The sequence below is a fragment of the Nelusetta ayraudi genome, unplaced genomic scaffold (assembly GCF_046127955.1).
Source record: "Nelusetta ayraudi isolate G7.1 ecotype Tasmania unplaced genomic scaffold, CSIRO-AGI_Nayr_v1 ptg000007l, whole genome shotgun sequence".
Classification (NCBI taxonomy): Eukaryota; Metazoa; Chordata; class Actinopteri; order Tetraodontiformes; family Monacanthidae; genus Nelusetta; species Nelusetta ayraudi.
In genome coordinates, this window is record NW_027466057.1 from 2,482,059 (window position 1) to 2,506,708 (window position 24,650).

The 24,650-nt window shown below is 42.3% G+C and overlaps 3 protein-coding genes across 8 annotated transcripts; 1 reads left to right on the forward strand and 2 right to left on the reverse strand.

Moving 5' to 3' along the window:
• The first annotated feature begins 980 nt into the window (after window positions 1–980).
• slc1a8b (solute carrier family 1 member 8b) lies at window positions 981–11,803 on the forward strand. Its single transcript, XM_076017853.1, has 11 exons — window positions 981–2,894; window positions 3,929–4,008; window positions 4,337–4,552; window positions 7,068–7,110; window positions 7,216–7,429; window positions 7,958–8,057; window positions 9,028–9,261; window positions 9,398–9,592; window positions 9,679–9,813; window positions 9,938–10,076; window positions 11,008–11,803. Exons 1-11 carry the CDS (start codon window positions 2,730–2,732, stop codon window positions 11,152–11,154), a joined length of 1,668 nt encoding a protein of 555 aa, XP_075873968.1. The 5' UTR covers window positions 981–2,729; the 3' UTR covers window positions 11,155–11,803.
• Window positions 11,804–13,210: 1,407 nt separating this feature from the next.
• On the reverse strand, window positions 13,211–20,938 carry elavl1a (ELAV like RNA binding protein 1a). 5 transcript variants are annotated; one of them, XM_076017856.1, is made up of 7 exons: window positions 20,812–20,924; window positions 19,456–19,516; window positions 17,763–17,954; window positions 17,179–17,282; window positions 16,457–16,619; window positions 16,116–16,341; window positions 13,211–15,935 (listed from the first exon to the last, which is right to left on the reverse strand). In XM_076017856.1, the coding sequence occupies exons 2-7, from the start codon at window positions 19,490–19,492 to the stop codon at window positions 15,611–15,613; spliced, it is 1,047 nt and encodes a 348-aa protein (XP_075873971.1). In that variant the 5' UTR covers window positions 19,493–19,516; window positions 20,812–20,924; the 3' UTR covers window positions 13,211–15,610. The 5 variants fall into 5 exon arrangements, with proteins under 5 accessions (XP_075873971.1, XP_075873972.1, XP_075873970.1 ...); XM_076017857.1 differs by having other exon boundaries at window positions 17,763–17,943; window positions 19,457–19,520; window positions 20,815–20,889; XM_076017855.1 differs by having other exon boundaries at window positions 19,456–19,520; window positions 20,815–20,889.
• Window positions 20,939–21,139: 201 nt separating this feature from the next.
• Window positions 21,140–24,041, reverse strand: tspan37 (tetraspanin 37). Of its 2 annotated transcripts, XM_076017862.1 has the most exons (7): window positions 23,856–24,040; window positions 23,015–23,203; window positions 22,864–22,938; window positions 22,674–22,772; window positions 22,085–22,237; window positions 21,873–21,956; window positions 21,140–21,602 (listed from the first exon to the last, which is right to left on the reverse strand). In XM_076017862.1, exons 1-7 carry the CDS (start codon window positions 23,916–23,918, stop codon window positions 21,522–21,524), a joined length of 744 nt encoding a protein of 247 aa, XP_075873977.1. In that variant the 5' UTR covers window positions 23,919–24,040; the 3' UTR covers window positions 21,140–21,521. The 2 variants fall into 2 exon arrangements, with proteins under 2 accessions (XP_075873977.1, XP_075873978.1); XM_076017863.1 differs by lacking the exon at window positions 22,864–22,938 and having other exon boundaries at window positions 23,856–24,041.
• Between the last annotated feature and the right edge of the window lie 609 nt (window positions 24,042–24,650).

Here is a 24,650-nt window from a genome sequence, read left to right on the forward strand (position 1 = left end):
AATGTGTCTTGACCAAGCAGAACGTTTTGTCAATGTTTTTTTATAAACCTGCATTTCTGGCCCATTTACATCAAAACGTTTGTTCCTTTTATGTTGCATAGTAAAAGTTTTTTTTTTTTTTTTTAATGTTACAGTTGTGACTGTGACACTGAGTGCAGGATAAGAGGTGCTGGAAAATGAATGAATTGAGCCTGTATCTCACTGAGGATTTTTTCATTCATCAAAGCAGCTCATGTAATGCCACAGTTGAAGGACGTTTTTTGCAAATTATGTTAATCTTTTCTCATGTTTCTTTTGTAAATAAAGATTATGATTCATCATCATCAAGGAAAGTACCTTTACTCTCTGACAAACCACCTCTGCATTTTCTGTTTCACAGCAACAGGTGTGCGTTTGACTTCTTGAAAACCATTTGCATGATTTTTCTGCACCGCTGCTCCTCACACTTTAAGTTCTCACTCAGCCTCAAGTGTCTTCAGCCGCTCACACTGAACACTGCAGCAGGAAGATGTTGCCAATCACTCTGATTGTGCTCTTGGCTTTTCTGACTCGGGGTGAGACATTTTCACAGTGTTTGCTTCAAATCCAGGCTGTGCCATATTTTCCTGCTTCATCCTCAACTGCTGTCAAACATCTTTGACTCATTCCTCATTTCAGAGTCTTGTGCCAACAACTTTCTGACTCAAGCTGACAAATCCAAGTCTGTCAGTCCTGGAGGGACTGTGACCATCAGCGCCACAGGAAGTTCAAACATCAGGTCCACTCTCTACTGGTTCCAACAGAAACCTGGACAGCCTCCCAAACCACTCATATATGGCGCAACAAGTCTCTTCTCAGGAACTCCATCTCGATTCAGTGGCAGTAGATCTGGTTCTCACTACACTTTGACCATCAGTGGAGTTCAGGCTGAAGACGCTGGAGATTATTACTGTCTGGGTGCCCATGGTGGTGGAGTGTTGACACAGTGATTTAGAGCAATATAAATACCTCCCTCACAGTAAATGATGTGAAACCGCCTCCTGCAGGTGCAGAGACTTCAGGAGTTCACCAAGTCGTGACAAATTAACAAATTAATCTTTTTTGTAGTGACATTTATTCAATTAGTTAAGTATTCAATAATATTTTTACACAATGTGTTTTTTTACATTAGTAATTTGTTATCAAAATAACAACTTACTAATGTAAATGTCACAAACAAAACAATAACTACTAACTATAAACCTGCCTATCATCACTATGGATTTAAGACAAATGTTAGCAATAGGTATAATGGAATTTCATGTTTTTGGTCAAAAGTTATAAAGCCATTAACAATCACTCATGTATCGTCAGTCACATGAAGAGTAAGACTGATGAGATGAGAAACAATATCATTAATATTGCACTAATAACAGGCTGGAAGTTTATTTACCATTTTTGCGCATGTGCATGCATGTGTCTATATGTATGTGTGTGTTTCGACCTGTCTGTCTGTGCCCCGTGCATGCATAACCCTGTTGTGTGCATTGTTCAAGGCAGGGATCAGGGATTAAATGTTATTGGATTGGTTGCAAGTGACGTCGTCAGACATTGTTAAACAGTTGGAATTGGCCGCGTCCCCAGGTCGGACAACCTGACGTCAGAGGACACAGACATGCAAACAACAGCAATGGAAACCACTTGTAACAGTCAAACAGGCTGACTTCTGAACAACGCATTAAAATCCTAGACACTTTATTATTTTCCAACTGTCTTTGCTCTCATGTGAGTAGTTTATAAATGCTAACTTTGACTTTAACTTGTAAATAATAATACACTGCAGCACCTCCTGAGTTATCATTGAAGTAGTTGTTCTTGCACAGCACAGCTCTTATTCAAGATGCACACTTTGAGTGCAATTCCAAGTTCATTCTAGGCAGCATTATTTACCTGCTTGAAGGTCTCTCGGTGCATGCCCTGACCCTTTGCGCTGACGGACAAGTCTAACGTCATGGTAAAGACCAGGGGACTAAGCGTCAGTGCTTATCCTGAACACCGTGGACCGATGCTGCCTTCCCTCTGGCCTCTGGCCTCTGGCCGTCGATAATCCCACTTGTTCAGTGACATTCCTTCAACAGGGTTATTATCACGCGGCAACAGCCAGTGTCTTCATTTAATGTATTCATTCCAATTCATTCCAAAAGCCAAGTAGAAATTTAACTGCGAACTTCCCCGCAATCTTGTTTCTTTATTCTTTTGTGTGAGAGTTCTCCAAGCAGCTAGGATGCTGTTTACTAGGAAGACTAAGAACAAAATTTTAAGCTATTGTTGCCATAGCATTTTTATTTTTGAAAATCAAAACAAGATAAGTAATATGGGACCAAAGTTTAGGTGCTTTGTTTTATGAATGGGACAGCTCAGGAGGCACGTAGTAATACTCCGTAATGAGCTATTAATGGAGGAGCTAATCAGCACTGAACCCTTGACTTTAGCCTTCTTAATGACTGACTGTGTAACAACCTCTGTTAGCATGGGATAGGTATAATCCTTTTAGGCAGTGCTTTACAGGGAATCAGTTAGTCAACACTTCCTCTCCCATACAGGAGTAGCTGCTCAGTGTGTGAGACGGAGAGCCCGCATTCGAGCAGCTCCACTGGCCGTCCTTCGCTTTGGATCCTGGGGGAAACACGTCAAGCCATCAAAAACAGGGAGCAAGGAGAGCCATCGGGGCCACTGGGGCCTGCTGGGGCGAACCGCGAGCCTAAGTCAGGATGGAGCTGATGAAGACGGTGCTGAGGGCTCTCCTGCCGGCGAAAATGAGGGCCTATGTGAGGGACTACTGCAAGAGGAATGGCCTGCTAACCCTCTCAGTTATCGCCGTGATGACGGGATGCCTGCTGGGATTTCTCCTCAGGTCGCTCAACCTGTCCACGCAGGTAAGGATGAGTAAATGGGCTGAGGTTTGGCATGACAGACGAGTGTGTGCATCTTAATATTGGTTGAATTTCATTCACTAAAGTTCAAAATACAAGTAACAGTCCCGATGGAAGGTAAGAAGCCATACATCCTGCTCATTGACGCGCTGGATAAAGTCAGTTATGTCACAGTGATGCTGGCAGCAGTGAGGAGGTCATCAAGGAAGGCTTGACTCTCTGACTCGATCCTCAGAAAATGGTCCAGCACCACAGTGCACATATACCTGCTGGGTTTTTAACACCGTTCAACTTGTACTTTTTTTGGTTTTGCAATTTATTTTGTTCCCGCCTCCCTACGTCATCCGCAGGCAGCATTAGCTCAGTTTGCAGCTTCAGACAAAAGTCGTTAGAGTGAACCAAGAGGAGGATTAAGCCGCTGAAGAGACAGCGTCATCTCGGTACAATCACTGAGCCAAATGAGTGTAAATCTACAGATGGACAGATGGATAACTCAAAGAGTACATACATTATTTGAGGAAATGGCTGGATTTTTTTTATTTGGGGTGTTTCAATTTTTGTCCCAATTGGCTTTAATGGTATGGACCAATGATATGATAACATGATCTATAGCAGACACTGATGGCATTTGTATGGTATTGGTACTGGAGGCAGCCAATAAATAAAACATTAACATCAACTGCATAGAACGACACTGTGTGCAACAAGGACCCCGTTGTCAGAGTTTTAATTTTGAAACACGAGTCATGCCAAACTGAGAGAGCAACTGTTTGCCTATCACTCAAACTTTCATTTACATAATAAAACATGGGCGAAAGTATTATTTAAAATGGAAGAAATCTTCTTTGAATCTTGCTATAAGCATAATAACATGTGAAAAACCCTGTGTAGGAAAAATCAGAGTATCTGCTGTGCGAAATTGATGAAATCCACACATTTCCATTCACAAAAATGTTCTGAAAGATCAGCTTCTGTTAAACTTTACTGATAATAAAAGTCAAGTTGTAAAGGTTTAATATTGTTCTCTTTCTTCACAGGCCAAGATCTACTTCTCTTTCCCTGGAGAACTACTGATGAGGATGTTAAAAATGTTAATTCTGCCACTCATCACTTCCAGGTGAGTAAAGCACCTCTCAGCACCTCTGTTCTTCATAGTAACACACTCATGATCATATAACATTATTACAGTTTTAAGAGGAGCTGTAGATTCACTGTCACAAGAAAATAAAAATTTACTACATGACTACGACATTTACTATTGGTATCGATGCTTGATGAAATAATTCTAAAATTATTGATCTGTGTTTTTCACTACTTTCGTTACTCTTTTCAACAACATTTAGGTTTCTTCTGATCTGCCTGTTCATTCCTCAAGTCAGCTCTCATATTCTACACCCTCGCACAGTTTCTGTCAGAGTTAACATTGAACCTGTTTCCCCATCTAGTCTTATGTCCGGCCTGTCAGCTATGGACACGAAGGCCAGCGGTCGACTGGGCGTCCTGACAATCACCTACTACCTGTGGACCACCTTCATTGCCGTCATTGTTGGCATCGTGCTGGTGCTGATCATCCACCCAGGGACGGGCTCCGAGAAAGACAACCACCACGCCAGTTCGGGTCCTGTGATGACATCGGCAGACGCCTTGCTGGACTTGATCAGGTAATTCACCTCAAGCATCTTTAGAACACAAAGACAATGCGGAGAAACAAAGAAACACAACGGTCAGAGGTTTCAACTTTACTAACTGCGCTTGGCCTTAAGAATCGTTCTCCCGTGATTCACGCTGCAGCCTTTCAAGCCACTCAGAGTGCTTAGATGAGGCAGAACCATCTGCTGAAATCTAACATCAGTCACTGTCAGATTTCTAGATAGAACATATCGTGGTCACGAGTTCATGTTGAGGTGCCAAACATTGTTTACAGCCCACCTATGAGTTTATAAAGCAAAGACACAAGCAAAGAAATAAAAAATCTCATTTGCCTATGTTAATAACTATTTATAACAGACTGTATATAATATATCAAAACTCAATTTAACAAAAACAGTTCATCCTAATCAAACTTCTTAAGATGGTGAGTGAGAGGATTGGTGGTCTGAGTGTACCACATTCCTGTCAACCAATATGATTTGTTGCTTTAGTATATTAGGTTAGCTGCTAGCTGTTATGTGTGTTTAGCCGCTCTTTCACTAAAGCCAGCCCAGTCAAAAAAAAAAAAAACAGTTTTGCGCAAAGGGAAAAGGTGTCACTGACATTTTATATTAGTTTTTTGCTTGTTTGCTTTTTTTTGTTTACACTAAAATTTGTTTCGCGGCTCCCATTGTTTACAATCAAGAGGAGCTACTTCTTTCCGGATTTGCGGATAACTTTTTTTTATTCACCCCCACGTTCTCGTCATTCCATCACTCATCTCTTTATCTGTAGCCTGATTAATGAGCTAGATTTCAGCATTGACCTCCAGCTGTTCCAGCGCTGCTGCAATGTTGAGTGCTCACGTGCAATAATGAGAATCACTGTACAGCCTCAACAACGACAGTTTGACCAAAATGATCATTCCAGCATTTTCAACAACTCTCACTCAGGAACGTCTGAATAACAAGCGGCCTGTAGAGTCGATCACCATATCATCAATGGCGTCATCATTTGTTGATATTGGTGCAATTCTTAACAAATCTGATGGCTCGTGCGACTGGACTTAGAAGCTGAACGCCTCTACCCATGATTCCATGCTAACAGCATTAGAGATGGTCTCCACTTCCACTTTTCAGCATTTCATGAGAGGAGATAATTGATCTTAAAAGCCGTTTGTCAGGGCAAACAAACCAACAGCCAAAGCAGGCTTTTCCCAGTAAACTGATCTTATTTTAACACATTGCACGTTACTTGGAGGACATCCCACTCGTCATGACACATGCCACAAGCCCTTGACTGTGGCTGGAAAACAGTGGATGGGGAACATTAGCGGATTGCAAAGTAATTTTCCAGCATTTCTTTCCATAGTCAGGATAAGATTCTCAGAGTTAGGGTAGATTTGAGATGTTTGGTCTGATACGGGCGGTCTAGTCTATTGACATGCTGTAGAAAACCATATTATCACTTAGAAATGAATCGAAATGTGGGCCGATTAATACAGGTACAAATGCAAATCTGATCCATTTCAGAAAAATTAAGATGAGATGTTACTTCATTAAAAAAAAAAAATTTAAAAAAAAGGCAACAGAAAGAGTGACGCCTCCTTAAATTGTGGTTTTTGCCTAGATGACAAAACAAAAAATAATCATGGAAACAATGACACACACAGACACACAAACAAAGGCACACTGTTTGTGTACAGATCTAAGCCAAAAGCATAACTGACAGTTTCACGGTCACACCTGCCATCTACGCAGCAGGACGGCTAAAACTAAGAATAGGGAGACACTTAATTGTGATCTCTTAATCTTGCACTTTCTGAGAAACACTGCATGGTGCGTTACACAGGCGAATCAGAGCCTGGAGTGAGTTTGTGTGTGTGTGCGTGTGTGTGTGTGTGTGTGTGTGTGTGTGTGTGTGTGTGTGTCTGTGTATGTGTGTGTGTGTGAGAGTGAGATAGAGAGAGAGAGAGAGAACAGGCTTACAGCTCTCCATTCATTCTGGACATCCACTTATACCCTCTGCTTTACCTCAGTGAGCCGTGACAGGACGAAGACAGAGTGTCAGGTGTACACCACGCTCCCCTTGCATGTCCCCTGCAGGGCGGCTGGTCGGTGTTGCCGCTGTGACGTGTGCAGACGCAGTCCTGTCACATGTCGCCGACTGCCTCGTCATGTCAAGCGGCTCTTTTAGCCTCGTCTCGCGTACAAAATGACAGAGGGTCGTCAGACTGCATAAACTTCTGTAATTGCATCTGCTGCTGTGGCCATTCATGACACCTTGACAGCACATTGCACTGGCTGTTGACTGAGGACGCTGCTTGGCCATTCGCCCTAAGATTAAAATCGTATGTTGTGCACAATATTGGTTTGTCAAGAGATTTGGTTCTCAACTTTTTCCAACTGCTTTTTTACAGTTAAAAATAAACTGCACTGCAATGAAAATTAGATCAAACCAGCAGCTGGAAGGTGTCATTAATTCAAGGTGGTAGATTCAGTTTTTATTTCACCACACAAACGATCTATCTGCATCTTTTCTTTACAGAAACATGATCCCTTCGAATCTGATTGAGGCAACTTTCCAGCAGGTGAGCAGTCTAGACAGAGGAAACATTTATTCACAACTAGACAGTGTTTCTTCAGTGTTCACATATCAACAACTCTGTTTTCCTTCTTCTCTCATTCTACTCCAGTATCGAACTGACCTGGTTCCTATAGTTCAGAGCGCCGACGTGAAGGAGTCGCAGGCAAACTATGTGTATGTGATGCCCGACTACCACAACCCTCAACTGGGCCACCCGGTATTCCTGGAGATCACACCTGCTCCAGACATCAAATATAAAATTGTTCCCAGCACCAGCAAAGGCATGAACGTACTGGGAATCGTCATCTTCTCTGCAACCATGGGTAAGACCACCAGACATAACAGCACGGAGAACGACTAAGAAGGGAAAATGATGATCATGGTGATTGATAACTTAACTTGTTTTTTATATACTATTTATTAAAATGAAGCAAAAAATGTTAAAATGGGATAAAACTATTTCAAGAAAGGTAAAATTAAATATGAAATAAATATGATGTGATATGAACATCACATTAAAAAAAAAAAAACAATAAACATGAGTGAACTAATGGTAAGTTAGAATGAACTGAGTTTTTTAAAGAAACGTTTTCAGAGCAACTTGGAAAAAATGAGACAGAAACAAACATCTAACAAACTATTTTTGTCTGAAAACAATCAGTACTTTTTCATTTTGAACAATTGTTCCTCTTAATGCCAACTAGTCAAAAAAAAATTATCAAGCGGCATGCTTTTTCTGTCGAAATGGCCTGGGGAAGAACTCACAAAATTCCCAAACCAGTTGCCCCCCCTTTTCAAACAGCCACTCCTGCTGCCGCAACGGTCCACATGACTGTGCTGCCTGTCCTCAGGTCTGCTGCTGGGGAAGATGGGCGAACGTGGAGCGCCACTGGTCAACGTCTGCCAGTGCATCAACGAGTGCGTCATGAAGATCATTAACGCTGCCATGTGGTAAGACGCTCCCTCAGAAATAGACCTTTGTGTTAGGCGCACATGCGCGAGCGCACACACACACACACTCGTCCAAAAGAAGACAGACTGCGCACAGCCGAGAGGAAGATTAGCTCTATAAATAAGCCCGCGGGGAGCCGCTGGTGGCGTCTGCAGACCTCTGAGGGCTCCTCACGGAAGTTGATGAGTCAACTCTCAGATGGCGCTCACGCCATCAGGGCTTTCTGTGAATGGCTGAGCGCGGTCAGTGTTGAACACTGGCAACAATGAGAATTGCTCGATGCAATCACTTAGTGAGGGTTGGAGACCAATTGCGCGCAAATGCGTGTCCTCAATGTGTGGGAATTGCACACTTATTTTTAAACGTCTTAAATGCACGCAATTCCTAAAAGTTGCGCTGGTGCAACGGCCAACAATCCAGATGCAGAGAAATTCAGCGAAGTTCAAGCCACATGTGTACTTTAACAACAGACATTTTACAACACAGGATTTGTGCGCAGCTATTAGTGATCGTGATGCAACGGTAGATGCATTTGTGCGGATACGGAATGAATGCTTGAGGTAACTGAAAAACAAAGGTTAGGTGCTATTTAGGAGAAATCAAACTGTTTTCTCTGGTAGCAGCAGGATAAGCAGGTTATTCCAGGTCTCCTTCTTCCCAGCCCCTCCCCCTCCCAGGCTAGGCGGGAAGTGTAATCCCCTTAAGTGAGTCCTGTACCGACACTGGGGCTTTCACCTGGATGGCTGTACTTGGAGACCCTACACAAACGTTGCAACGGATGGATCAGGAATAGCACAACAACTGTAAAAGGGGCCAAATGCCGATTGTTAGCAGGTCCACCTGCGTTAAGAAACCCCACGTCGATCCACTAATTTCAGTGGAAAAGCGGCATAAGGCTCCCACAGACTCGATCAGGAGGACCACGGGCAGCTTCACTTCTGTGAATGACATCGTCCTGTCTCTGCACAGGTACTTCCCATTTGGCATCGTGTTCCTGGTGGCGGGAAAGATCCTGGACATGCATGACCCAGCACACCTGGGGGAGAAGCTGGGCATGTACTTCATCACCGTCCTGTCGGGTTTGTTCGTGCACGGCCTCATCCTGCTGCCCCTCTTCTTCTACTTCTTCACTCGCAAAAACCCCTTCCCCTACATCCGAGGGCTGCTGCAGGCTCTGGTCATTGCGCTGGCTACGTCATCCAGGTAAGAGGGACAGGCAGGATTTTCTTTTTTTTTTTTATCGGTTAATCAAGGCAGATGTTTTCAAATTGATGGCATTTTTTGTACCATCAAGCTCTCTGGGGTCGATGTGATTTTTTTCCCCCTGCTCTGGGTGCAGCTCAGCCACGTTACCGATCACCATGAAGTGTCTCCTGGAGAACTGCGGCGTGGACCGGCAGATCGCCCGCTTCGTCTTGCCCGTCGGGGCCACCATCAACATGGACGGCACGGCCCTGTACGAGGCGGTGGCGGCCATCTTCATCGCCCAGGTCAACGAGTACGACCTGGACTTTGGCCAGCTGGTCACCATCAGGTGAGCATTGACGGCAGCGGAATTGTTTTATTTTTCATTCGTATCATGATCTGTGCCTTAGACACACATATCTCTCGCCTCTTTAGTATCACAGCCACGGCAGCCAGCATCGGAGCCGCTGGGATACCCCAAGCTGGCCTGGTTACCATGGTGATCGTCCTGACCTCTGTCGGGTTGCCACCAGCTGACATCTCCCTGATCGTTGCCATCGACTGGGTCCTGTGAGTCGCACAAAAAAAACTCCTGAAAAGAAATGAATGAATCTTTTGAGTATTACAAAGTTATGTTGAGTTGACCTGAAGAGATTAAATGTATTTATTTGTATATTTTTTATCTTGTTCGCAGCGATCGCTTCCGGACGATGATCAATGTCCTGGGCGATGCCTTGGCCGCTGGGATTATGGCACATTTGTGTAAGAAGGACTTTGAGAAAGCCACCACTTCCACCACACCCGCTCCCACTCCGCCTGCTAATAGCCAGAGGGTAAGACAGACAATTAGGCAAAGTTTGCAGAACGAGTTGTCAGTCATATTATCTTTGTAAAAATGTGCACATTTGATAAGTAGCTGCTGTTTGTGAAAGAACTCTAAAGCCACGTTCAGACTGCCAGCCAAAATCAGATTTTTAGCCCATCCAGATTGAACACTCACAAATCACATGAAAACAGATTTTTGCAAAACGGATAGAAACCTCCTTGAGAAGGTAGTTTCGAATCGCATTTGGACAGATGCGTCTCAGTGTGAACGGCTCCAAACACACCAATCGGTTTTGACTGTCCGTGACGTCACTCTACGCGACGCAAGATCCAAATGCGCCAGACCAGAGAGCGCCATTCCAGGTGTGGAGCTGTAGCGTAGTGGAGCAGACGAAGCAGAAGAAGTAGAAAACAGCAATCCCTGGACAGAGGAGGAAACTCATTGGCTCATCAGTGAGTGGGGAGATAGCTCCATTCAAGCCAAGCTCCAGGGCATCTATCGCAACAACTGCCACTGTCGCAATGATATGACGTCACAGACTACACGCGCTGGACGACGCCTCCGCTCCAACGTCATTGCTTCAGCAACCTGTCAGATGGCTGAATAATGTGGTCCAGTCTGAACAGAGCCACATCCCATTTGGACACTTGCTAAAAAAAACAGTATGGACAGTCAGCCCTAAAATTCGGACTTGAGAAGGAATATGATTTGAATCAGATTCGCCGGCAGTCTGAACGCAGCCTAATGTAATCAATCTCGAAGTTAACATTGTGGAGGTGCAGCTTTTTTTTCTTAGAAGGTTTTAGAACTGACATACTTTATACCTGAGAAAGATTGAAAGGTTTTACCCATTTTGCTGCTCTGCTCTGCTCCTATGGAAAATGATCCCTATGATACAACATTTATTCAGCTTATCTTGCCATGTTTCCGCCCTGCAGAGGGACACGGTCATCTCCTTCGGCAACCAGAGTGTGGCCATGTCGGACACCCCCCTCATCGCACACCGCTGCGACTACGTCTTCGATGTGGACGGAGACAACGTGATGGAGAGACCTGTAGCCTGCTACAACCTCTGCCAAGTCTGAGAGGCACGTTCGCAACACAGACGGACGGCTGGACGGACAGCGAGGGGCTTTTTTTTTTTCCTTTTTTTTTTTTGCCTTTCTACAGTACGGGGATCTAATCCTCTAAGGCTTTATCTGAGGCCTGCATCAAAAAAAAGAGAGAGGGGAAAAGGTCAAGTCTTGTGACTCAAGCATTCAGGGCTTCAGGGACAAACATGGCTTTGCCTGCGTGGTGCCGAAAACAAAACAAAAAAAACCTTCAGTACTTGATGTCTTTGTTCAGTTTAAACAGGAGTTGTAAGGAAATTCACATTTTGTAAAACTTTGCCACACACTCAGACGGCGCTGACTCGCATTAGGCGCGTCGGCGCCTGTGTGCTGACGGCCACAGTGGAGCTGTGCTGAGTGATGACGTCCGTGTCTGAGGGTTTGAGTTGCCTTATGATCTCCTGACCACAGCCTCATTCTGAGAACTGGTAAGACTTGAAAGCGCAGCGATCGACACAAAGTAACTGTTCGAGAATATTGCATTCCACCGAGTCGTAGACACCGGCAGTCGAGCAACACATGGAAACACTGGCACGATGTTGATTGGGTGAAAAAATGTTTTTTTTTATACCAAATGCTTGAAAATGTGTGTATATGTTTTCTAATAAAAGCAAGTCTTGTATGTTGGTTTTATTTTGTGGATCTAAAGGTTTTGTGACCTTAAAATAGGAACTCAACACATCACAATTATTTTTTTATCCGTAATAACCAACACAATCCCTAAATGGGAAGAAGTGAAACTATAGCTGTCCATAAATACCACGGGGAAAAGGTACCAGGACCAAGACAGCCAGGAAACCAGCGGGGAATCTTCAAGCAATTAGAAAGAAAACCTATTGGAACTTGTCAGTACAAATTAACACCGGCTGGCTCCGTCCCGACTGATTGCCTGTAAACAAGGTGTCTCATCAGCAAGTGAAATCACTTGATGGGTGAAAGGTGAGAAAAGAGTTTTCTTGAGCCCTTCACCGACATTACTTGTCATTAAAAATGATTGAATGATGAAAGATGATAAAAAATGATTTCTAAACCCAAAACAGTTTGGCGGTGGGAGCATCACGGTGTCGGGCTGTTTTTCAGTACAGGGTGCAGGCAACGTTCACTTAACTAAAGGGAAATGTGAATTGGGTGGGAAAGTACTTTAAGCATCTGCTGCCATCTACTGGGGTGATGAAGATGAAACAAGGATTCCACAAGACAATAAGGAACGAAGCAAGGAGTCGAATTAAGGTGCACGAATGTCCCATACAGCCAATCCTCTGACTTGAATCCTATAGAACATAGGTGTAATTACATTTGGCCCTCGAGACAATACAAATTTACTACTAGAGCTGCTGGCCCGCCGGTATTATACGGCACATGTACCTCTGATACTACAAATCCCAGAATGCTCTGCTGGTACTCTGGCTGACTACTTCAACAGATCGTACGTTTTGAATGGGATTGAATGGTTGCACGTTCATCAAAGGATATTATTATTATTAGCTTATTGGTTTATTATTGCTAGTTTATTTTTTAATGTATTATCAGTTCGTGGAAATAGGTTACTGTTGAAATATAAATGAGAAGGCTGCAAATAAAAAAGAGGCACATGATTATTGTTTACATTTTTGTTGTGTTATTATTCTTTTGGTGTGTCTTTTGGACGCGTCCAATACTTAGTCACTCACTTTAATTTGACAATATACAGTACTCTCAAAGGTTCACAAAAGATGTTAAATACAGAATAGAAAACTTTTTTTCTGTGCACGGACAAATGGACAAAGTAATCACAAACTCAGCGCTGAAACCTTTTACGTTCGTGAATGTGAATGAAAACTCTTAAGTGTATTGAGTGTTACAGTTTTTTTTGTCTTTTTCCAGGTGAAACGTTTTTTTTTTTTTTAAACTAATTATCAAATTCCAATAGTCATTCCATCTGACTGGCTTGAGGCCCGGTGACCCTGCACGATGAGTTCTTTCGGGGAAACCAAACCAAAATAATCACATTTTGCGGTGTAGTCCCGTGCAACAACACGACACATGAAACCTCTGGAGAAACATTTAATTTTCAAATCTGAAAAGTCACAATGTTTTCATTGAAACAACCAATAGTTAGAAGACATCTAGTGGACGACACCTTGGAGCGTCCTCCAATATCGAGAAAACAAAGTCAAACCCAATAAAGTAACAATCACGACTGCACACACTATCAAATAAATACTTTGCAACTCCTTTGCTATAAAATACACCATATTCACTTATAAATTAAGGCGGAATGCAGTTGTTTGTTTTTTTTTTTGTTACGGTTACTTCTGACTGCCCCTTCATGAACGCACACGTTCCATGCACTGCTGACTCCGACTGCCACGAAAACGGCGCAGTACCATAGAAAATGTGGCAGAAAACGAAACAAACATCAGATGACAGTCCATGACGACACATCGCACCAACTGCTTTCAGCAAGTCAGAACATATTGCACAACATTAATGATTGTGACCCAAAGAAAACTCCATTCCTCAACACAAAAGCACTTTAACAGATCACATTTTTGAACAGAGAATTATTGGAAGGGATAAAGATTTTTTTTTTTCTCTTAAGAAAAAGAAAAAAAAAAAAAAAGATTTAATGAAGCCTCAGGAAAGTTGTCAATAATATAAGAATGCAGTGTAACTATCAACTTGTCCCCCTGCTGAAAATGTGATGAGGTTAGATCAAAATAACACATTTTATTGACCCGCCACTCAAACTAGTTAGAACAAAACAGTTTTATCCCCACAAAGGCTGACGACCCTATAAATGTGTGTAACTGGGGTGTCACCATGTCGTGTCAGTGCATGGAGCAAAGCCTTCATTTGTAACTGCATCTCAGGAGATAAAACAAAGACTTTACGAACGCGCTCAGAGTAGTGGATGTTCAAGTTGTATGTATTCCCGGCTTGACCTCAGAGGTCTGTGGGATCTAATAAATCCAATGTCAAGGTGGATTTCCAATTTTCAATAAGCCTATTTTAAATTTGCCTGCCTGAATAAAAAGCAACCGGCTGGGTGCTTACACATACGTTTGAGGCCAACGTTCAGCTTAAGTGTTTCCAAACAGGTAAGGAACCCAAATAAACCACGAATAGGAATTTCCCTCAAGTGTCTGTGTACAGGTCACATGACCTGATCTGAATCCACCTGAATCGCCCACTACTGTTAGTTGGTATGCTTCTACAAAAACACTGGATTCCTGCCTGGCCAGAGATCTTTAGCTAACGCTTGCAAGATTTGCTGCGAAGACAACAAAACAAAGAAATGAGATTCTAAATTAAAATTCTAAAAAAAAAGTTTAAATTACAAAAGAAAAGAAAAGAAACCAACCAACCAAAACTTTCGGCAAAAAGAAATAAAATTTAATGGTTTATGCTCAAAGAGAAACAACCAAAATAAAACAAAAAGCAACTCTCAACTTAAATGAATAACAAAGGCCTTTAAATTTTCTCTCCAAACTTGATAAGCATTTGCTAAAACTCAAAATACTGTATGTAACTTACAGTGTAACAAATAAAAGTCTATGCCTCAGGAAAGAAAAGTTCTAAATGAAAGGGAAAAAAAATTAAAGACAAACAGCACGCTGAGATGATGCAACGTTGCTCTCAGTGTTAAAAAAAAAAGAACCTCAGTACCTCTTCACAGAAAAACTACAACTCTGCTGCGACAATCTACAAAGTGGATTTAGGGTCAAAATGTCTTGTTGCCTTTGGTCCATCAATTCCTCATAAATCAACAGAACAGAAATCTCCTGATGATGTGATTTTTTTTTTTTTGTTGTTTTTTTTAAAAGATACTTTTACAGGGGGGGGGGGATTGGGAGTCCAAAGATTTGATGTTTAAAACGGTTCAACCTGGGAGGAAGTCACATTGCAGAGTCTGATATTGTGATCAATGCCCAGTTCTGTGAAAAGTGCCTTGCTCTTATTTGAACCCAGTGGGACAATTAGTGGTAATGTAGGTCTGAGTATCAACCAGCTGATAATTTAAGGCATATTTTAGAATCACATAATCACAAGAAGCTTTTCTGATGATAGAAAACAAAGAAAAAAAATCAGGGAACAACATTGTTCTGAAGTGTTTAGAATAACATCTGCCCCCCCACCCCCAGTTTTGCATTACCTCTGTGCACTGCTTTTTCAGTGCATGACTAGAAACATTTTTCAGATTCTTTTACATTAATACACACATGCAACACATACAGACATTGAGTTTTTTTGTTTGTTTAGATAATTATTTAAAAGTTATCCAGGGGGATTCAATAAATTTTTAAATGTCCCAAAGCGATAGTAAAAAGGTGAAGACATACTTTGGACAAAACACAACGTTGCAGAAGAACAAAGAGCTTAAACTTGAACTCCCGCCTGCTGCAGCTCAGCCCGACTCCCCTCCACACCAACATTGTCCCTGCTCTCTTTACTTGTGGCCCTTGCTGGTTTTGAAGGACACTTGCAGTATCTTGTCTCCGAGCCGGGTGCCGTTCATGCTGGCGATGGCCATGGCCGCGTCCTCGTAGTTTGTCATGGTGACGAAGCCGAAGCCTTTGCACTTGTTGGTGTTGAAGTCGCGGATCACCTTGACGTTGGTGACGGCGCCGAAGGGGCCGAACATCTGCCACAGGATGTTCTCGTCGGTTTCCTGGCCCAGGTTGTAGATGAAGATGCACCAGCCATTGCTGGAGCTGCTGGGGACGCTGACTCCGCCCATGCCGCTCATGTGATCGACGGCCATAGGAGAGAATCTGGAGGAGGGGGGGGGGGGGGGAGGATTTATTTCTACAGAAAAGGTTTTTTCCTGCCACTTTTTTTCCAAGTTAAAAAAAAAACCAACACTTTTTGTTTGACATTCCTCCACAAAAAAACTGTAGAGTGCAGACTTCTGCGATCAAGTCGTTCTTGTCGCGGGTGGAAAGGTCTCTCACCTGAATCTCTGTGCCTGGTGATGCAGCGGACCCCCGAAGCGGCGGGACGGGTTGTGGTAAAGCTGCGAGATGATCTGCGTGTTCTTTGCCTGGTTCGGGTTGGCGGCAAACTTCACCGTGATGGGCTCGGCGGCTCCGGGAGGTGTCTGACCGTTGAGGTTTTTGACGGCCTCCTCCGCCTCCGCCCTCTTGTCGTACCGGATGAAGGCCACGCCGCGGGACATGCCTGCACGCGGGAGAGACAGACTTACTGCCGCGTGTTCTGACGCACACGCTGGCGGGTAATTGCATCTAATGTTCCATCTGTTTAGTATTTTTGGAAAAGTGAGGAAGTCTATCACCTGTCGCCCCTGTTGACGGATCAACAAGTACACGAGAGTTAATGATGCGTCCAAAGCGCGAGAACATGTCCTCCACGTCCTTCTGGGTCATGGACTTGGGAAGGCCACTTATGTACAAGTTGGCATCTTTTATTGTGTCTGAGCTGGGTCGTGCATGTGAAACCTGGCAACGGGAATCAAAACGGAACTGTAAAACTTTATAGAGTTTGAAGTTTTAATCAAAACCACAAAAACTATTGTTATTTTTAATATTTAACATTTGTAAAATAAATAAATAAATAAAACGAGATAATAAATTCTTTTAGGAACTACCTACTATAAAACAAGTTACCAGAATCCCACAGCAGGTTTTGTCTGTCCATTATCATCGATAATATCAGATATAAAAGTCTTAAAGCATACAAAAAAATGAAATTATCTGATAATGTCTTTTGCAGCTGAAGCAAAAATAAGTGAATTCAAAAGCAGGACACTAAGGCAACAAAAAATAAACTGGTTGAAAAGACTAAAAATACAGCACATGAAATACATTGAATCTGACGGTATGATTCAAATCAAATAAATAAAATTAAACTTAATTCGACAGACATGTCAGTTAAAGCAGTATCACTTTGTTCAGCTGACATGTACTAGCTAGTTAGCAGACAGCACAGGAGCCACGGTAGAGTTATGACATGACATCTTTTTGTTTGATAATTGTAGAACACCTTATGTCACGTTACCTTGATAGTTTTGGACTGTAGCCTTAGTCCATTCAGTGTACTGATAGCTCTTTCTGCATCATTAGGGTTAAGATAGTTAACAAATCCATACCCTAAACTGTGGCCTAGAGAAAAAAAAAAGGAAAACAATAAAATAAAAAACAAAAAAAACTTTGTATAGTTAAAAAAAATCTGCAAACAAACAAATATTTGAAAACCCAAAAAAACAAATCTTAAACATTGCATGCTAGTCTAAGCAAATAAATAGAAACTGTTGCCAGATAGACAAGATCTTAATAATAATAAAAAAGAAACTTTGGTGGTGGTGAAAAAAGTAGAGGGAATCTAGTTCCTAACCAGAGCAGGAAATGATTCTGGGGCGTCTTTTAAACAAAAGCTACACAATAAATTAAAGGGATCAGACAAGCCACAAAAACCAGACTACTCTCCCAGGCAGAAAGGTGAACCACCACTGACATTTTCCCAAGGTTGTGGTCAAAACTTGAATTCTCTAGTAATTAAGCCACAAATAATTACAGCAAAGACTTGTGGTTGCGTGTCAAACTGGTTGGACACCAATCTCATCCTTTTGAAGCGTATCGTACCTGCCACTTTGTCGCGAATCAGCTTGGCCGACTCCACCTCCCCGATGCTGCTGAAGAGGCTCCGCAGCTCGTCTTGCGTCATGCTCTGAGGCAGGTAGTTAACTATCAGGTTGGTCTTGGCGTCTTTCCCCTCGTCCCCTCCCAAGTGGTCTTCGTAACCGTTCGACATTTCATACACGTCCTGCAAGTCAGCCAGGTGGGCCGGTGAAAACACAGGGAGCAAGGTAAACAGTCGGGTATGCGGGGGGAAAAAAAGAAAAGAAAGGGGGGAGGACAAATGAACGGCTGTGTTTCAGAGCCACCTTGTTCAGATGAAGATGTAGCGCGTGACAGCTTAATAATTCAGAAGTAAAAAAAGAGGACAAAGGAAAGGACCATCCAAAGGTGATGCGGTGAACATTTCCCATTTCCCGGTGAACAGTCTTCCATTTCCAACCTGCTACGTTTCGGCGGCGGCGGTTTTTCGCCTCTCAACCGCCTGACGTGTGAACGCAGCGTGATGACCGTTGCGACGCTGCACAAGATAATGATGCACTGCATCCTGTTGCTCCTCTAAACCCTGCCGAGGCAACGGAGATCACCACGCAGTGCCCGCTGCATGGCTGCAGCATGATGGTGATGCTACGTTGCGCATACTTGAGTGCAGTCGGTGGGGCCTGGCCATGGCAGGCAGCTAAATGCATAACTGGGTCACAACACAAACCCTCTCCCCGTTTCCTGCTCATGGTTGGGTGACAGTAATCTGCCGGTGGAAGAAAGGAAAGCATCATGGAAGACCTTACCCCCTGTCTATACTTAAGCAATAATAATATTAATAACAACAATAATGTGTATGTAAAAAAAAAAAATCCAATTTTAAGGATCTCTTCCTTTACATTTTTGACCATTAGAAACCCTCCAGTCTCTTTCTACCTGCCTTTTTCTCCCCTGCCAAAATTAGAGCGCCTTAAAACAATGACGCACAATTTACCTCCATCTGCATGCTTTCAAACTGACATGATTTGTGGCGGTGCAGCCTGCAGCACTAAGACAACCCCAGGTTAACTCAGTTCACCAACCTTGACTGTGTCCTGTAACCTCCAACAAAGCCATCACACCACTGAGTGGAATACAGTCAGCGATGTGGTTGCAAACCTTGTGGCGGCGCAATCGCCACACAGGTTTTGCCTTTGCAAAGTGGCATAAGAAATATGCTATGATTACAAGAGTTTGGCTGTCCAGGTTTTACAAAACTTGTCCTGTGAACTCATTAGTCAGGGTCTGAAAAAGGGATCAGGCCTTAAAAGGGGAACCAGTCCAGCGGTCAAACCTGACAGAGGTCCATTCATGCTAAAGAACGGATGTGATTGTGTATTCTAGTGGGGAAGATGCACTGTTAGGAAGGATGAATGAGAGTCCTGTATTAAACCAGCAAACAGGGACCACGCTGGTGGGAGCAGCGCCCATTAAGATTTTTTTTTTCTTGCTGCCCACAAATTTGAACATGCATTCATGTACAAAAAACATAATAGATCACAATTATGGAGGTGAAGTCATGGAATCTTCCACATTAAGGAATGTTCCCTGGTGTCAGTTTATTTTTTTTCTGCACCCCACTAAATGCCAAACATATCTGATGGAGCCACAAAACTATGTGTTGATGAGGCCACAGACTGAGGAACTATTTGAAGCGGGAGCCGGGATCTCATACTCACTTTCATGTACTTAAAGTGTCCTCGACGAACTGCCATGTAGACACTTCGCTGCTCCTGAGGCTGGGTGGGATTAAAGCAAAATATCCAACAACTCAGTCAACGCAACCAGCCAACTGTGCTGGACACCCACATAAGCTACAAACACGGGGCAATGTTTCTTTTTTGAATGTAAATACTGACTATCAACATAGAGTGGCAGAAATCGAGGACATCTGAGGAAAACTATACACAGGGTTCATTATTATTATTTTTCAAATTTATCCTCACACAAAATTTTATGAGGAATAAATGGATGAGGTTTTTATATACATACAAAAAAAACACCCATAAATCCAACATATTGGGTGATACATTTAGACAAACTGCGCTTTTACTATCGTCACTGCTTTGGTGTTACGTCTGACTGCTTATCTTTTTTCAGTTTCACTTTAAAACATATTGCTCGCTACATGACGTTAGAGACCTAAAACTAGTGTGATGCACAACCAGGACTTTAGCTATGGCCACCTCTACATCCACACAACACAACCAGACAAGAACCATAGACAAGGGTCGACCGTAAGTGTTCTAAGGTTGAGGTGATCAGTCAAATTTTGAATGGGTGACCTACAGAGATCACTTAGAAAATGTATTTATTTACTTATTTTTACTATGTACCCTGCTTTATCTGAAACGACAACTTAGCCTAAGCATTGTACCAGCAACTCGTGCTTCAACACAAGTCCCCCTACAGCCCAGTGACCATTACCTAATTGCCTTCAATGCCCACTTGTCACAGGTTCAGGGTCACATCCGATGACAAATAAAAGTAGGCTTCTACAATACTATACTAAATCAATAGTAAATGTAATATTAATACCAAACACATTGCATTAATGGCTTTTTTTCCTCCAGTAAAGTGCGCGGGTTGGTCAGGAAATCAAAGGCCTAACTTGATGCTAGTATTAGCATAGCTAGCCAGCTCCTGGATCGCTGCCTTCTGTCATACCAGAAGGGTAAGCGTATGCCCGGTCGGCTCCCATGGGGATTCCCTGTCGGCATTACCGGTTAAGCCGTCATAACACAGAGAACACAACCATTCGTAAAATATATCGGAATATACGACGCTGTAGTATCACAGACTGTCGCAGAACACCGTGACCCCCCCCCCTTTTTTTTTCCTGACAACGTTGCTTCCACGCATTTCGGTGTCCGCGCCTCCAGCCCCGCGGCCTGCTAACGGGGCCGCAGATGCTAACGATAAACAAGGCGAAGCCACCGAGCGGCCCCAGCGGCCGCGACAGAAGCATGTCAGTCGACCTCGACTATTAACCGAAGCAGCCGCGAAGCTTTCAGATAGATGTTTTGCATCTTACCAGGTCTAAGGAGTGGCTCCGACCGACTTCGCCTACTCAGGCCGTTTTTTTCGAATAACACGTTTCCTTTTTTTCTTCCGAATCAGCCGAGCGTGTTGAAGAAGCCGAGGAAGGAACTAAGGGAGGAGGTGCCGCCACGCCCACTCAAGTCAAGCCACGCCTCGCTGCATGGGTTTCAACAGTAATTGTGGGTGCCAAAAAAAAAATTATCAAAATGTCTATCTATCTGATACTGCTCAAATTAACAACAACAAATAACACATTAGTATTAGACATATTAATTGTATCCAATAGAAAGGTATTGACATTATCAACATTAAAATGTTGGTCTGTTTTAACAGCAAGTGATGGTCTTTATTTAATAAAACAAAGGTTCTATATAGAAAACACACTGTTAACAAAAAAAAAAAAAAACTGAGTTGCTTTTCAGATGTATCAAACCACATTGTTGAATTAAAAGGAGGTAAAAAAGTGTTTTCAAAGCATGTGGCCTCTCCGTGTGTCATCATTATAAGTGGTGATATTTTCTTCTCCACTTTTGAGGTGAGTTTTTGAGTGCACTGGACAGTTTCAACAAGACTTGTTGAGATGGAAGCTCTGCAGCATAGAAATAGCCATTGTGACAAAGAGCATTGAGAAATTAAATGTGCACTAAATGCAGTATTACGCGTGTATTGCATTCTGAAACTTCTTTTCCATTCATCAAGGTGTCAGTATCTTTTGTCCATGTTGTGATATCCCATGTCTGGTCTGTTCCTCATCAGCTGTGCCACTGTCAAAATCAAAATAACCTGCAGAATAAAAAAAAAAAAAAAAGGAGGGGAGCACTTTAAAAACAATGAACAATCAAATATTGCGACTTAACATCAGAATTTAAGAAATTAAATTTAAAGTGGCTGCATGATACCGTAAAAAGATATAAAAGTTGACAGAACATTTACTGCAGTTTAACAATATTATGTCAAGCATTTTTTTTTCTTAACTAAAGGTAAAAACAAAATATATGTTTCTTTCTCATCTCCATTGAGTAACCAGTCCAAAATGCTAAAAGTCTTTCATACCTCCACAAGAAAAACTAGCGGTAGGTCCAACAAAATAAATCTCAAGAAAAACTGCAACACTTTCTCCAGCTTGACCTGGCAACCCTAAAATGGAGAGACATTCCAAATAGGAAAAGGGACATAAGTTGCAAAAATAGGACAGTTGGAGTCAGAGCATGTGAACCAACTGGGTAATGTATACATGTTAAATTATTTTGGATCAATTTGTCTACCTGTGAGTAAAGTTGCAATGGCATGTCCACAGTGCCATTACAGGACAAGAAAGTGGAGTTGCAACAGCTGAGTGGTACTGAGATTCTGCCAGTGTGGTTAAACCAGGGGCTCAGAAACCAGTCCTCATACCCATGGACACCACAACACTGAAACTAAAAGGAATCACAAGAAAGTATTGTTAAACAGACAAACATCTGGAATTGCTTTATAGCGTGCTTCGTGTCACTCAGAGGTCTATGTTTAAAGGGGTGATAAACAGCTACCAGGTGAGAAACATATGATGTAAAAACAAGGGTTTACAATTTACAAAGAAAAGATATGGTATGCATGTTTTCCTTCAAGCAGTAGTGGCCAAGGCAATGTAAGTCAATGTTGTAATATTGCATTCAGTCTTTACTTGTTTGTGTATGCATGGTGTTTCCACGATAGGACAAAAAGAAAAAAGGAATTGAAATCATGTTGTTGCTGTTTTTGCCTCGGATCAATCTCACTGTGTTGCACAGCAGATATGATGATTTTTATTTTTATTTTAGTTTTTTTTTTTTTGGGGGGGGGTCAGTTTACAGTCAGTTTAAAGTCTTTACTCACCTCTTTTTGCGTGGCATCCACAGCAAGTGAGAGGGAGTCCTGACTGCTCCCAGTGTAGTTCATAAATATTCCACTGAGGGGCGCTAACTCTGAGTGAAGCTTAACATTGGGAAATTAACAGAAATAATTATATAGAGGTGATTATGCAGTATATTTTTTCACGATGAAACGCGCAGTAAAATACCCATACCCTTGTTGACTGAAAATAGGCCAGCGCCGAAGAAGTGCTTTTCAGACAAAACACCATAACAAGCAGGTAAACAAACTGGGGAGGAGAAGAATGTTCAAAATGCCGTCTTGACACAGATGCATACAAACTAAAGTCAAGCAGAAGACCTCACCATCCCCTGCATGCAAGGTGAATCCTTGCTGAGGCAACAGCCCAGCAACCCTCCCAGCACGAGGACGGCGGCGCAGGTGACAGCGAGGAAGGCCGGCAGGGTGATGTTGGTGTCAGAGAAAAACATACTGCTCCTTTTATAGTTCTTCAGCAAGTAGTAGGCACTTAGGCCTACCAATACTGCTAACACCTGGTAAGTGAAAGATCCCATGAAGGGCGAGACTCTGCAACAAGAAATACGCTCTCTGGCAAAACTCTTCCCATTTCTTCTTTCTTTTAGAGGAATACTTTGATTAATTACAAGTCTTCTGAGTGTATTACAGCTATTTTTTGTTTGTTTGATTGTTTTGAAATCTGGAATGAAATCATTCACTCACACGCTGCTATGCTAGTCTGTAACCTATTAGAAAATAGTGGCACTAACTGTTGAAATGGAGAAAGCCAAATGAATCATTTTCAGTTTGTCATGCAAACAAAGAAATTGTATAAATTAAAAGTAAAAATGTATACACGATTTAATAAAGAATATTAAACTGTGACACAGAGGCAATGCAAGGGGTGAGGAAAGTGTTTAAGATAGCGTGTTGAAGACTTGGACAGGTAACATATCATGTGACCTCTGGAGTCACATGACATATGGTAACATAATTGGGATGATTTCCTCATTTTTGGTTCACCAATGTTTACAAACATGACATTAACATTACATTGTTAAATGCACAACACTTTAAATAAATAAATAAAAACTTTTAAATTAAAAACTGGTATTTCTATAAACTGTATAGCAGAAAGGGAAAATGGAATAGTCAGCTAGTACACGGTAATTTTTGCAATATACATACCCACAGCAGCAACGACAACACACGGAGAGCTCTTTGAACACAAGTCTTTTTGCGGCAGATCATTTTTACACCTTGGCTTTCAACAAACGAGCGCGATCAAAAACAACAAGAATCGGGTTTGGTCTGGTGCGAGGCGACCAAGTGCGCAGGCGTTTGGTGCTGGGAAGTTTCGTTTATCATTTGCAACACATCAACTTCCCCTCTTAAAGAACGCGGAAACTTTCTGCACAATAAAATTTTCGGTCATCGTCATAACTGTGTTGCACCATGCATTCCATGATGCAGAACGGACGGTCAGAAGTGCACAAAGTATCAGCCCGAATAGAAAAAACAAACAAACAAACAGCTTTTCACGATAAAATGTCGCACAATAGAAATGAGGGGTACATATGCTTTTCTCGCCGATAGTAATTCTGACTGCACCGAAATGCAAATGTACGCATCCCTGATTGTTTATAACGAAAAGCCGCTTCTTGCTTGTATTTTGACTGCCTACACACAGAACGTTTTTAATAACTATTATTTAATTCTACCAAAAACGTTCAGCAGGGGCATTTCAAATAAAGCAGGCAGACGTGGTGTCATCTGCACGTTTTCTTGCTTTCATTTATTTTACGACTGATCATATTTTAAACACCAAAGTCATTTGGAAACACGTGTCGCCCTCAGAAAAGGCTTCTTTTTTTCCCATTTAGATTACCGCGAGCAGCTAAGTGCATCTAAATTTTAAGGGAACACCGCTGAATAAATACTGCGACCGTGTGCAAATAAAATCTACGACGTCGTATTCATCAA